This window comes from Thunnus thynnus, chromosome 15 (assembly GCF_963924715.1).
Source record: "Thunnus thynnus chromosome 15, fThuThy2.1, whole genome shotgun sequence".
NCBI classification, from domain to species: domain Eukaryota; kingdom Metazoa; phylum Chordata; class Actinopteri; order Scombriformes; family Scombridae; genus Thunnus; species Thunnus thynnus.
In genome coordinates, this window is record NC_089531.1 from 26,896,417 (window position 1) to 26,910,267 (window position 13,851).

The 13,851-nt window shown below is 40.1% G+C and overlaps 1 protein-coding gene across 4 annotated transcripts in view; it reads right to left on the reverse strand.

The window, feature by feature from the left end:
- Positions 1–13,851, reverse strand: part of ptprua (protein tyrosine phosphatase receptor type Ua) — a 229,801-nt gene that overhangs the window by 57,122 nt on the left and 158,828 nt on the right. For all 4 annotated transcript variants that reach the window (XM_067611584.1, XM_067611582.1, XM_067611583.1 and 1 more), the window contains 4 exons: positions 11,234–11,343; positions 7,175–7,376; positions 5,291–5,393; positions 3,116–3,395 (listed from right to left, as the gene is read on the reverse strand). In XM_067611584.1, coding sequence (XP_067467685.1) covers positions 3,116–3,395; positions 5,291–5,393; positions 7,175–7,376; positions 11,234–11,343 — 695 coding nt within the window. The remainder of the gene's footprint in view (positions 1–3,115; positions 3,396–5,290; positions 5,394–7,174; positions 7,377–11,233; positions 11,344–13,851) is intronic.

Genomic DNA, 13,851 nt, shown 5'->3' on the forward strand with positions numbered 1-13,851 from the left:
CTAAATACTTCACTATGTTCACCTGCTAGCTGCTAAATTTGTCTGCTGTTTGGTGCTGGGCAGGCAGCATACAGTGGGTTTTTCAGAACTTTTTCACTGAAAACCTTCTGCTGCTGGAAACAACGTTGATAAGAGCAGATTGACTCAACCTGAACAGCTGCAGGCCATTAAACCAAAACAAAGAGCTTAAAGATGCTAAATGCTCCTTAGTCCTAAGTGGAACTTTAAAGTTGGGTGATAATTTTGTGTGGGTTCTTTAAAATCTTTAAAAAACAACACCTTTCACATTACACATAGTCATTTGATCCATTGTTCATTTAAAAATATTGATATTTCACCTTTAACTGGGAGAATTTGACTACTAAAACTGAGGTAAAGCTAAAGCTGATCTGCTATCAGTGGCATTTGTCATTTAAAACGGGGAAAGTGGTGATTAGCACTGACTAGCTTAAAAAGACGAGCCTGCAACCTGAATTATTTGTACAGTACTCTTAACTAAAGGACAGATAAAGATTCAATAATACATTTGTTAGCTTTGCTTATATAAGTATCTTGGTATTTTGCCAACCTGGAGCTGGATCAAAAGTAAAACTGACTAACAGAACCCAACCCTAATCCACATGCCAGTGTATCCAACAAGTGAAAAACTGGGATGAGTAACAGGTAATCCCACATGATGAGTAATGACAAACGCAACAGAGGGTTCAAAGGGAAAATGTCAGAATGTTGTTTTTTTTTAATTTTTAGTGTCATAGATAGCAGAAATCTAAATATTTTTTTTTAAAAAACAGTGACTTCTGCAGACAGGAGAAAAAGAAAAACATACTTGGAGAAAAGTGTGTGTGTGTTTCTTGCTTGTGTGTTTCACAAGAAACTGGCAGCACCAATCATGCATCTTTCAAGCCCCACTGAAGGCGTATCTGCCAAAGCAATTACTGTTTTCAATGCGATTCAATGCAGTGCTCGAAGGGGGCCGGTACTCACTGGTATGAAGTACCGGCACTTCTACAATTTACTCTTTGGTGTACCGTGTCTTTTTCTTGCGCATTGGCACTTCTCACAAACTGCCGGTACTTGATTATGGCAAAAGATAAAAAGTCAGATTTGGATCATGCCTGTGTCTTCTGCAGAGCCTGACGAGCTCCCACCAAGGGGTTGCCAAGGGGTTCTTGTTTTATGCAGCAAACAGCACCAGCGGGGGCACTGTGGCCTGCTTGTATTGTTGATTCCACACCCTTAGTACCCCTTTCATTGGGCCCCCGCCAGCCGTAACAGCGGGGCCAACTGCAAATGTCTGTCCCTGACTGACTGACTGACTGAGTGATGAGGTTACACCATTGGTTGGGCGAATATCTTGTGACTGATGTTTTTTTTTTTTAATCTAGCTAGGTGGGAAAATGGAGAGAAAGTACAAATCAGGTGCATTAAAAGGCAAGGAGCGAGAGAGTAAGAAAAGTTTAATTTTAATCTGTGCTCTTACATCTTACTTCTCGTCTTTCTGGTCCTTTCAACACAACCGCAATGATGATGGAACGGATAATCAAGCTTGTCTATTTTATGTTTTATGTTTATGATTATTTCCATGTAAGAAAGACATGGTACTGAACCCTTCGTCAATGGATGCCCACAGAGTGCCACTTACTGTCCTCAGCGCTGAAACATTTAAATGTGACTGGCAACCTGTTTTCTTTTTTTGGTCTTTAGAACAAGCTTGTCTGATAAAGTTGCTTCACTGTATGTTTTCTTAAACATAGGCTTGCTCGGCTGAGTAAGTGACAATTTGTGTTTATGGACAGCATAAGATAGGATATATCAGCTATTTTACATTTGTGAATTTGAAAATGATTTTATCAGAAGGGCCCCTGGTGAATGCTCGGTCCCCTCTGTGCTGAGAGTCTAGCTCTGTCCCTGCATAGCATCTTTTATTCACTGTAGAAATTCAGAATTTAATACTTAATGATTTGCTGATACCGGCCGCTTCACACACCAACATGAGAATATGTGAATAAGGGGAGTACTGGTACGTATTTTCATTTCCAATCTATTTTCTAAACTATAGTTGTATTTCAGGAGAGATGGGCTGCTTAGGGAGTACAGAATCAGTGCTTGAAGCGGAAAGAAATGTTTGCAGGACAAAAACAAGAAACATGAATTATAATATTCAGTTTGTTATGTTTGCTGATTTCTGTCTCAGCACTGTGGTGCCAGCAGAGCTTTTAATTTGGTCTTACGGGAGAATCATCACAAATGGCGGTGTGTGATGGGAAAATCTCACTGCTGATACAGATCAAAGGGCATAGATTTAAGTATATTGGTCCTGACCTGGACCCAAGGCTGATTGTTGTTTTACGGCTCTGGAGGCCAACCCACCAGCACCCAGAGGAAACCGGCTGCATCCTCTAAGAAGTCAGATACTGATATCTGGATGAGAAGCTGCAGGCAGGCATGCATACAGTAAGCTCCATATGGGCTTAATGATTTAAAACAGCGTTTACTTTCACTGCCTCTGTGCACACTGGCCAGCATATTCCTTATTCACGCTCCAGTCATTTTCCCAGTTGCTCATAGAGTTCTTTTTCAGATATTTATACACCTCAGAGGCAGTGTTTGATTTTCCCCTGAAGAAAAAAAGATTCTTAAAATTTTTAAAGAGCTTGAATATGAGACAAATATGAAATGAAATCTGACGACTGGATGCTTACAGAAAATGCAGGAGAACCCATTCTATTGTGCAAGTAATTATCTTCTAAAAGCTGTTAAGATTCATTTGGCCTGTTTGCTCGTCTGATTGTTTTGAGGGATTTTAGGGGCAAAAATGGTTTCCTTTTTTGTTTCATTGAGAAACTGTGCAACATTAACAAGTCCAAGATTTACCAGTGGGAAACAATCGACCCAAAGCCATCCTAAAAATGCAAAACATACATCATTCTATTTGGCAATAAACAACGCCTTGTTTATGCAGAGGATTTCTTCCCCTCTTGAAGTGCCTCCAGCATACTGCCTTCTGACTTGCTCGACACAAATCTAAATTGACTGTCAAGGTTGCTGAAACATAAAAGCAGCATGTCTGAGCTCCAGAAATAAAAGCCTTGTCAGGCGCCTTAATAGCTCTTACCCCTCTGAAGTTGCTGGTGGCCTGGAAGTAGATGAGGTAGTTCTTGGTGGGATCGAGAGGACTGTTCCAGTAGCCGTTGTAGGTGTGGTTGTCGCCAACGGTGAAGGGTGTGGCCTCGGGCAGACTGCTGGGAGCAAGCTCGGCTGTGTAGTAATGTGGAACTCCTTTGGCCTGGGCCTCGTTGTAGGAGTTTGGTGTGGGGAAACAGTCGACGGCACCAAGCTCCCTCCGCCTCACCTGACGGGACCCGTCCTCTTCCACCACCACCACCTGGTAGGCACTGGAGGGGGGGGCAGTGTCGGGCTTAGTACTCCAAAACAGTACAACATACTCCTTAATCAAAACTAATTACTGTTAGTATTTAGCATACAGTCACATTAATATCTGACAAAATTTCAGCTCAAGGTCCACTTACTAGGTTTTCCTTGCGTTAAACCACTTCATAAACAGATGGAGTTTGCTCAGTTGTCATCATATGACCACGTTGTGAGCCATCTCCATGACAGCTGGGCAAACTGCATCCACTAATGATGATACAGTTGAAAGCTCAGAAAAAAGTGGACTTTGGGTTATGTCAAACTACTGAATCCAAGGTCAGGAATGAACCTTCAAACTCTTCCAGTATATGTGTTTTGTTGCTTTCTTTCACCCATTGACACAATCAAAGACAAATCCTGGTTTATTAAAACTTCCTTTCTAAGTTTTGGCCAGCATTTCTAACAGTTATAACTTTAAACTCTCTGATCTGGAAAGAAAAATAACGCAAGCAGTCAGAAGATCAGACAGGCCATAAAGAACCAACAGTGTAGCCGGGTCATCTAAACCACTTTATTTGATGGTAAAGCTGAAAGCGAGTGCACCAGTAAAGTTGGAAAACTGTGAGGGCACAACTACAGTAGGTAGTACAGTAGGTCAAAGTTGAACCAGGAAGTGGTTCTGTAAGCTGGATGGTTGGATGTGTAATAAGTTTACCTTCATTTTATCTTTTAAATGAAGCTCAGCTAACCCGGAGGTTTGTTTACAGCCTGTCTGATCGTCTGACCTCTCATGTTTCTGTTTAGCGATGTCACCGTGTTCCCAGATCTCAGCATTTAACTTGAGCACAATGTTGTATGAAATCATGATTTCCCTTTAAAAAGTGATTTTAATTAGTAATTTTTTCCCTCTGCAAATGAAGAGCTGCACTTGAAATTTGGTTTTGTTTTATGGAAGCATCAACAGCGGTTTTAAACATGAAACTGAAGAAAATGAAGAAACCACTTCATCATCACATTCAATCAATCCAGTGCCTTTATTTGATGCAAAATTGCAATTTCTAAAAGTATTGCCAAAATCAAGAGATAGTTTTTTTGTAAAATAAAAAGTAAACATATAATCATATACCTGTATATGTAGTGTATATGCTATATGCCATAAAATATATATACTAAAAGGTTGCAATGTCAATGTATTGTGGCACCGAACATTATAAACTGAAACTTCCTTAACAAAATGCACTGTAATGCACTGTTTGTCTAACTTGCTGCCACATGTCACGGCTCTCCGGAGACTTCAGTATTCATGGCTGACCTTAAAGAGTGGTCTTTTTTTGTTTGTCTCTGACAGAACCCCGGCACACATGCCACACAATACAAATTTCTATTTGCATTGTTACGTTTGACCCGGAGAAATTCACTCTTCCTCGAAGGATTGCATTCTCTTTCTCAGTTTCACCTCAAAGCTGAGTGCTTCCATCTCTCTCAGCCCTGTTTTCCTGACTGAAATTGGAGTGTGGCACTCGTTATAGTGACACAGCTATCAACCAGCCAAGATATGATTGGCTGACATGTGGTGTCTTTCCAGAGCTGTCTGACACGGTGAATCAGATTTCAGGATGGAAGGAGAGGTAATGGTCACCTCTTTCTGATGTAATGCTGTGCAAACATTCAAATAGATAACATTTGAAATATTTCATACATTCTTTACAAAACCATCATGAAGAACCACTTCAGCTTAGATAAACAAAAGTATAAACAGAAAATTTTTGCATTGCACTTAAAATGGTACCTGCTGTGCTCCTAAAGAACTATTTCCTGGTGCTCTCGCGAGCTCTTTTTGACTACAGCTATAAATATCACAATGCGGAGGGGCGCTGAATGAATGCTGGCGTAGGAGTGAAACGTGTATTTGTTGTACCTGACAGGAGCCCCTCTCCCCAGCGCAGGGCGCAGCAGCACAGTGATGGTGCTCTCTGACTCACTCAGTGGAGAGGGGATGTCTTCATAGTCGAACACAGGGGCTGCAGAGATGGAGGGGAGAGCAAGAGAAAGCATTCAGTTTTTGCATTTTCCTGAGAAAGATCAAATATGTTTTTGCAAAGTTTAGAGTTTAAAAAGGCATGTACTTCTGCTTGCATATTTTTAGTAATTTGTCCACACCTACATGAAAAGATTCAGCGCGTTAGCTTTATTCATTATCTGTGCATGTCCCCAGTGGACTGTACAGTGGTGTGTGGAGGCCTCCCACACAGTGCCATTGACTGATGATGACTAGAAACAGCAGCCAACTACAGAAAAAACAAGGGGCCCTTATAATATAATTAGGACAGATCTCAAAGCTGCACAGCCTCAGCAAAGCTCTGGGGACAATGAGGTTGAGTGTTCGCATCACTGTTTACTACATGGAGTGAATTAACTCGAGTATGTAGCGAAGCAAATGGCTATCCTGGTAAAACAGATAAGCTGAAACAAAAAAGGGCTTGAGAATGGAAGTGGAAACCTTTCTGCTTCTGAGGCATGGAATTAATGCTTGTTGTAAAAATCTGCTTGTGTAACCTGTCATCCAAAACCCAGGCGCAAACACACACACATGCACACGACAGCTGAGGTCTGCGTTATACATAGCGGTGTTCGGGAGTGTTTCAGCCAGTGCATGTTAGATTGTTAAATCCAGCATGAATTAAGGAAAAGACTAATAGTGCTACATTACACATTCATGCTTGCTACCAAATCGGTGCAGGAGCTTGCTTCCCACAGGGAGAAAGCATGTGATACTGTAGGTTGAATTGTATACGCTGACAGCTGTGAGCCCACGCAGGCCACCCTATAAACCAGATGGAGCATGTACAGATAATAGGGAAGGATGGAGAGCAGGCGGCATTATTTACAGTGCGGGGTCACGACAAACAAAGGACTCCAGAGATTAACTTTTCTGGTTAAATTCATTGTGTTTAGATCAAGTGAGACCTATAAAGTATTTTAGTCAGAGGTTGTTTTGCTTAACCACATAGAAATGGTGTTTGATTTGCTGAGTTTGTTCACAAATCTGAAGCCAACAGGTGCCTTGGAGGACAAAGAAAAACTAACTCTCGAATTCAGAATTGGGCCAACTCTATGGTTTGGCACAAAAAGTAATTTAAGGTTAGTGAAAGAGTGTGGTTTGGGTTGGAAAAACAAACCAACAAATGAAACAATATATATAGACAGAGTGATGGAGAAAACTGTTCCACATTCCCCACAGATCCATACCAACAACCATTTCACTCACAAACACTGCTTCTCTAATTTCTAGGCTGCTGTGTTGCCTTTGAATGGTAAACACAGATTCAGTTTACGGTGATGTTGCCTGAACAAAACTGTTTTCATGTAAAGCCATTCAAGCTGAACATTTATAGTTCAATATAATTCGGGCCTGCTGTTATTCCATCAAATGATGGCAATACACAGCTGAAAGCTGTGTGGCTAAGATAATTTCTATGATTTAAAAGTATATGCATAATTTAATCAAAAGCTTTTCGAAAGGAGGGAATAACTTAGACTTTTTTGCTATTGTCTACAAACGCTTTGAGAGGAACACACTTTTTGTTGGGAAAAATAAGGCTTTTTTTCTTTTAAGCAGTGTTGTTACGATAAATTCAGCATTATCATCTTCTAATTATATTGCATCATTCATGGAGTCTACCATTCAAGAGCTATTACTTATCTGACTCTCACTGTACCCCAACCCCTTCACCTACTTGCACACAAACACATAGTACAATGGCCCCAGCCAGCACAGGTAGGGCAGTCATTAAAGCCTCACCAGAGATGTTGGTGGTGATCTCGGTAAGAGCCGTCTGGCCAAACCCCTTGGCGGTTCGGGCGCGGACTGACACCAGGTATGTGGTTCCAGGATGCAGGCCAGAGAACATGTGGTAGGTCTCGTTCCTCAGCTTGGACACTGTACGGCGGGGACCTGGTACATTAATGCCGGGGTCAGATGACTCAATACTCTGGTAGCTGATCTGTGAGCAGGGAAAAAGATGCCACTAGATTAAAAACAGGACTGAGAGTCTACAGCAATGCTAGCAACTCTCACAAAGACAATGCTAACATCCTAATGTTAAGCAGGTATAATGTTTACCATGTTCACCATCTTTGTTATGAATTAGCATAATTAGCCACTTGTGGTTTGGATCAATCAGCCTCCTATGAGGATTCTTGCGTGATCTTGTGATCTTGCAAATCCAGCTGCCTTGCAAGATAAGATGGTGATAGACAGATGGTTCATTCAATCACCTGCCAAGTATTTTTTTGAAAGTGCCTGCCCTTTTCCAAACAGTTTCCAAGGACAACTTCTCAGATGGTTCTGTGTAACAAACCATCTGGTGCGTCAGGTTAACAAACGTCAACGTCATGATGGCACTCAAGTCAGGTCCACTGAAGTAAGCAGGATTCATGCTTTGGGGACTATGAATGGCTTTACCCAATTTGGCATGGCAATCCATCCAGTAGTTGTTCGGAAAATTTCAGTCTGACCTAAACTGGTGGACTGACCAACCAACCAACTGACCTGACTGACCAACACCATGGTTAGCAAAAAGGAACAATTACCAGCTATTCAGTTTATAGAAAATATCAAAATTTCAAAGGTCATGAGGCTGCCGATACTGGCATCAGATCAGAAAACACTTATATTTGTTGTTCTGGAGAGCATCAAATTAGGTCATTGTAAGTATTCCCCAACATGTACCAGTCTCAAGGTCAAAATAAAGCTTACTCTATTAACCTGTGGAGTAGATACAATATCTGTGATATGCCTCACAAAGCCTGTAGCTTGTTATTCACATTACCTGAAAGATTGAATTTAGATGGCATAAAGGCTCTCTCAAGAGAAACACCTCTCAATTAATCTTAGGACTACTTCGAAAAGATGTCATCTCACAGCGCAGATCTAATAAATCTTAAAGCTGCAGTTAGCCACTGATAATCAGACTCAGGTACTCTATGTCATATCCTTGTTCTGCCATGCTGTTGGCCTGATTTTACACCGTTTTCTGGATTAGTTAATAAAGTAAAACCAGAGAGAGAACAACTACTGATGACAAGTATGAATGATGACCAGCATCATGTTTGGTTTTTTTTTGTTGCAGTTTGATGAATGTGTTTAAGGCTGCAAATCATGATTTATACAGCTTAGGAAATCAACCAGGCTGGTTGTAAAACTGTCCATTCATCATTTTGGTGGCCTGTCTGTAGCCATTTTCATGTTAACACTTTACGTTCAGGTTGGCATGGTTGTTCAGGTTGTTCTCCCTGTGATGTGTATGTGTTTCCTTTCTACTTGCATGACCTTCAGCACAATTTGCTTGATTTTTAAAGATAATAGACTTAAACTCTCGAGTCAACTCAGAATCTTCACTCCTGACAGTTACAATGGACAGTCTTGTTCAAGAGGTTCTGAGAGCATCTTGCCTTGTTGTGAGCCAGTGGAAGTAGATGAATGGATGGATGTCAGTACAAGGTGACATTTCTTTATTGATAAACCCATAAGGGGACTACAGGACACAACTTAATGGGAACAAGAGGATTGCTCTTGCTTTTTCTTGTATTTTCACTGTTCCCTTTGCATTATCTATAAACCTTTCAATGACATAACTCAGTCTCAGTCATATATCTTATTATATATATCATCTCCCTTTCCACACAGGTTTTATGGGATATAAGGTGAAGTCAACTCTTTTATGTGGTGTTGACAAAGTCCTTTTTTTGTATTGTACATTAGAGCTCAACTGATATATCTGCAGATATTAATAACAAATTTTAGCTAGAATAGACATATTGTTTTGGGGTATGTGATACTAAAGCTACAGAAGCACAAACATGGTAAAACTGTATGGGATTTTTTAGCTTTATATATACACACACACGCGCACACACACACATATACATGTATATATATATATATATATATATATATATATATATATATATATATATATATATATATATATATATATAATTCAAATGAATGAACATACAGTATGTGTCAATAGCTTTGCCTGGTCAGCATATAAACACAATGGAAGAGACCTCCCATGAAAAATGAGAGCATCTGTCGTTTCAGCAAATGGCTAAAAACCACATATTTCTGTGACAAAGCACTCTAGCAGCCATAGCAATTATGATTCTTGTCCGTTGAGAGCAATTTATTATGAAGTGACAAAGTCTGCAGAGTGAGGCTGGGGTTGATGGATGGGTCAGCAAAACATCAGAATAACACATAAGCTCACTGTTTCCCATTTCCCATTCAAATGTTCGCTTCTTTCAACCACGCCAGAAGTCGTTTCCTAACTGTAACCAAGTTATTATTATTGTAACTATGTCGATGAAGGTCATGAGGCTGCTGATAGTGGCATCAGATCAGAAAATGCCTCTGTATGTCGTCTGGAGAGCATGGACCGGCAACATGTTTTATTGTTTAATTTTAGGAACTTGTTGCAGTGGAACCATTACCACACGGCTGGACACATCATTTTCCAAATATAGTGACAATAACAGTAAAACTGAGCATTCTACATTGTTTTTTTCTAAGGTTTTGTCTAGGCAGACACTCAAAAAGGCTATTTGGAGACACCAAAAGATACCCAATATGATATTATTGGTCATCGGAGCTGTAAAATACTCTACATTTTGGTAAAATCAAGAAAAAAATAGTCACTAAACTACACATATAAGGTATCAGAATGGGACACTGTTGAACTCATAATGTTGTTCACACAGGGGAGAATGTCAGTGTCAAGTCATTGTGATTACTGGCCAGTAGTAATTACAGATGCTAGCATGAGGTCTTGTTTTCATGGACAGCTTATTGAACAAGAGATTTCCTCCAGTATGAAAACAATACCCATGCAGCAAAAACAAAGGTCACTGGTGAGAATTTAAAAGCAAACAATGGAGGTTTTATGGTTTTCTTCAAGGTTTAGGGTTCATTGGACTTGGTGGAAATGGAGTGGAGTTCTTAGCGGTTCAACGATGATTCAACAGCAATGGAAAATGTCAGGAGTTAGTGTTGTGTGTTGTATGAACTGTATGAACTTGTTTGCTGGGTTTTGACTATCAAACACTGACATTGGCATCAGCCTCAAAACTCCAATATTGTTCGGGCTCTATTGTACATCCCGAGCAGTAAAAGTTTGGAGGTTAGGGGCAAGGGCACCTCATCTGTATGCGGAGCGAAGTTACAGCAACACTTATTTCTATGCTTCGTTCCTTACTCTGCAAGCCTGTGCCTGTGAATGAAAACTAGTTTCTCTCCCCATCAGGCTACCATGTGTTGAGCCATAGTGGGTCTTCACATTTACTTACAGATAAAAGCTCTAAAGCCCATGCTACAAAGGTCTGCGGTTGATATGGGGCCATCAATAATTAATTAGAAACATTTAAAGTTGCCCCCTTGTGGAGCCATCTCTTCGGCAAATAAGTAATTAGAATGGTTGTCCCCCATGTAATTACAGCCTGAAGTCTGTGCCTCAGCTTCATTACCATATGAACATGTACAGTAAATCCCATGAACTGTGAAAAGTGGGTCCTCCCTGCTATAGTGGCTCAGGCTCATGTGTGCTACCAGCGTTTGGGCAAGAAACAGAAAAAAACAAGCCTGGGGGAAATCAAAGAGGGGGAGCAGTGCATTCTTTAAAGCATGCAGAGGAGACTTTTCCTTGATTTGAGTCATTATATTGAAGGAGGATGAACAAAACAGATATAGGCAAGGGGAAAATTACATCCTACACCTGGAAAGGATTAGTGTGTGATGTGAAGGCAGCTGTAATGTTGTGGGTTGTTGATTTTTTTTCTTTGTGTGGCTAACAAGGTATCCCACCTCATACTGCGTGATGAGACCGTTGGGCTCCACGGGCTCCTCCCACTTGAGGAAGATCATGTCATCGAGCGGGGTGAAGGTCAGGGACTCCGGAGCGATGCCGCCAGGAACTATAGCAGGAGAGAAAAATAACCTTTTCTGAAACAAACACTCCACTCAGGTCTCAAGTTAATGGACTCTTGCACAGGCATGCCAGGGGGTAAAAACACCCTTGACAAAGCAAGAAGGCACAGAGAGGGATGGAGGAGGATGGAAAAAGGGAACAGAGATAGAGCAGAGGGGAGGTGATGAAAGGAAACTGTGGACCAGCCCTCAGGATGAATTGAGATTCTGCCTTCTACTGTCTGATAACAGAGCACCATGTCTTAGAGGATGACAGTTGATTTTTCTTCTTTAGCACCTTACTGACAGAAAAACAGCAAAGTAATCCAACCTGTGAACTGTCTGAGTACCTCTCTGCATTTTTTGGCTTAATGAGATGCATCTTCTTAAAGGAGTATGCCTAGTTTTTTGATGGCTGGACAGTTTACTAAGTTCTGAGAAGAAACAATTGTCCACATGTGTGGACTGTTGTTTCTAGTGCTCCATGGTAACACTTGGTGAAAACACAAAATAAGAATTCAAAGATATCTAAAGCTGAGATTGTAATCTTAAATAATATGTAACTACATCCGAGAGTTTTGTGCAAGGAAGTGAAAAAATGTTCTTCAAATAGGCTCTGAAGTACTAGGGACTACGTTCTCTGTCTCTACAATAAGTGATTGAAGTTGGGATGGATGATGAGAGGCAGTTGCTCACCTTTTCAGGTGATTCCAAAATAAACCTGGCTACATCTATTTTGAGTGAATCATATTTCCATTATACAATGTAGGAACATTAAGGAAGATACAAGAAATGAATACAAGCTGAATAACAACCTGAATTCAAGGTCTACTGAAGTAAAAAAGCATGATTTCAGGATTTCTAATAGGATTTTCCAATAATGTTACATGTTTTCTCAGATTTGAAGGTCAATTCCAGATGAGTACAATTTGGGCTTTTTTCATAGTTTAAGCCAATACTTGCATTATATGTAGTAAATTAATTGCAAGATTGCCATAGTAAAGTTCAATGGGGCAAAAACACCAATCAGTTTATTTATTTATATCCAGATAATTTTATCCATTTTATTTGGAGGTAAAACAGAAAGCAAGTGCACCTGAGATGCAGAAAATAATCCCTTATTCCACAGGGAAAGTATGCTAAGTATGGTAGGCATGGTGGCATTAAGCTGTTATGGGGCCACAAGGCACCTAATTTGCTATCCAGCCCCAGTTAACACTATTCCATCTCAAAGTTCCTATAAGTACAGTGCACACAACAGACACACAGTAGAAATCTGCTTCATTATTCTCTTCTAATTCTAATTTTTAGCCTAATTTTCTATTAAGTTTTCTGCAGAAATGAAAGAGTTATTGTCTTAAATCATGAAAATAGAGTTATCCAATCAGAAGTTTTTGTTGTTGTCTTAACCAATCACATTTCGATTTATAATGGGTGGGACCAAAAATCATCCCCATAGGCCTTCCTGAAGGCTGGAGCTATCTTGCTTGTAGCTTAGCTCACCACACATACTGTAGTTATGTTTGTCATGTCTTAATTCAAGGCTCCCTTGTCATGTTGTTTGTTTGGTAATGCTCCTGTTACATCTTAAAAGTTATTATGGGTTCATAAAGACCATCCTCATCACTTTATCCTGGCGCCAGGCCTGAGAGAGACAAAGGCTATTTTGATATCCACTGACAATAATAATATATATTCTGGGTGGCCAGTTTTATATTTCCAGTTGTTATCTTTGTTTTAGGTATAGAGAAGACCCCAAAGGTTTAAATGATTATTATGCCTGTTCTTGTTTACCTCACTTAGATGACTATTAGCGTCCAGCTTTAATAGTCACAGTTCACCACTGTTTGAATGCATTGTGGGGTTCCTCAGGGTTTGGTACTTGGCCCGATTCTGTTCACCATTTACATGTTGCCTTTGGGACATCTCATAAGATCACACAACATCAGTTTCCATTTTTATGCATACGATACTCAGGTTTACCTCAGCTGTGACCCCAATACCTTCAATTAATTTTTTTCACTTCTAAACTGTCTTATTTCCTCCAACTTAACTCAAAAAGACTGAGATACTTCTATTTGGCACTAACTCCTCCAACACTCAAATTACAAACTTACTAGGTTTATACCCTCATCTTATTACTCTGCAGTTTAGAAACCTTGGTGTTTTAATTGACAACAAGCTCACTTTGAACAGCCATATCAAATCCGTCATATAGTTATGCTTTTTTCAACTTGGGAAAATCTCTAAAATTAATCCATTTCTGCCTACCAAAAACCTTGAAACAGTCAACTTTGGTCTGCAACAGTCCATGCTTTTATTTCATCGCAGCTAGATTATTGCATCTCTCTTTTCTCAATCTGCAGCAAAACTCTCTCTCCTCTCTACACTTAATCCAAAATGCAGCTGCCAGGATTTTACCAGGTACCAGAAAACAAGTGCACATTATACCTATCTTTTCTTCTTTGCACTGGCTGCCTGTTAGTTTTAGAATTGATTTTAAAATTTGACTTCTC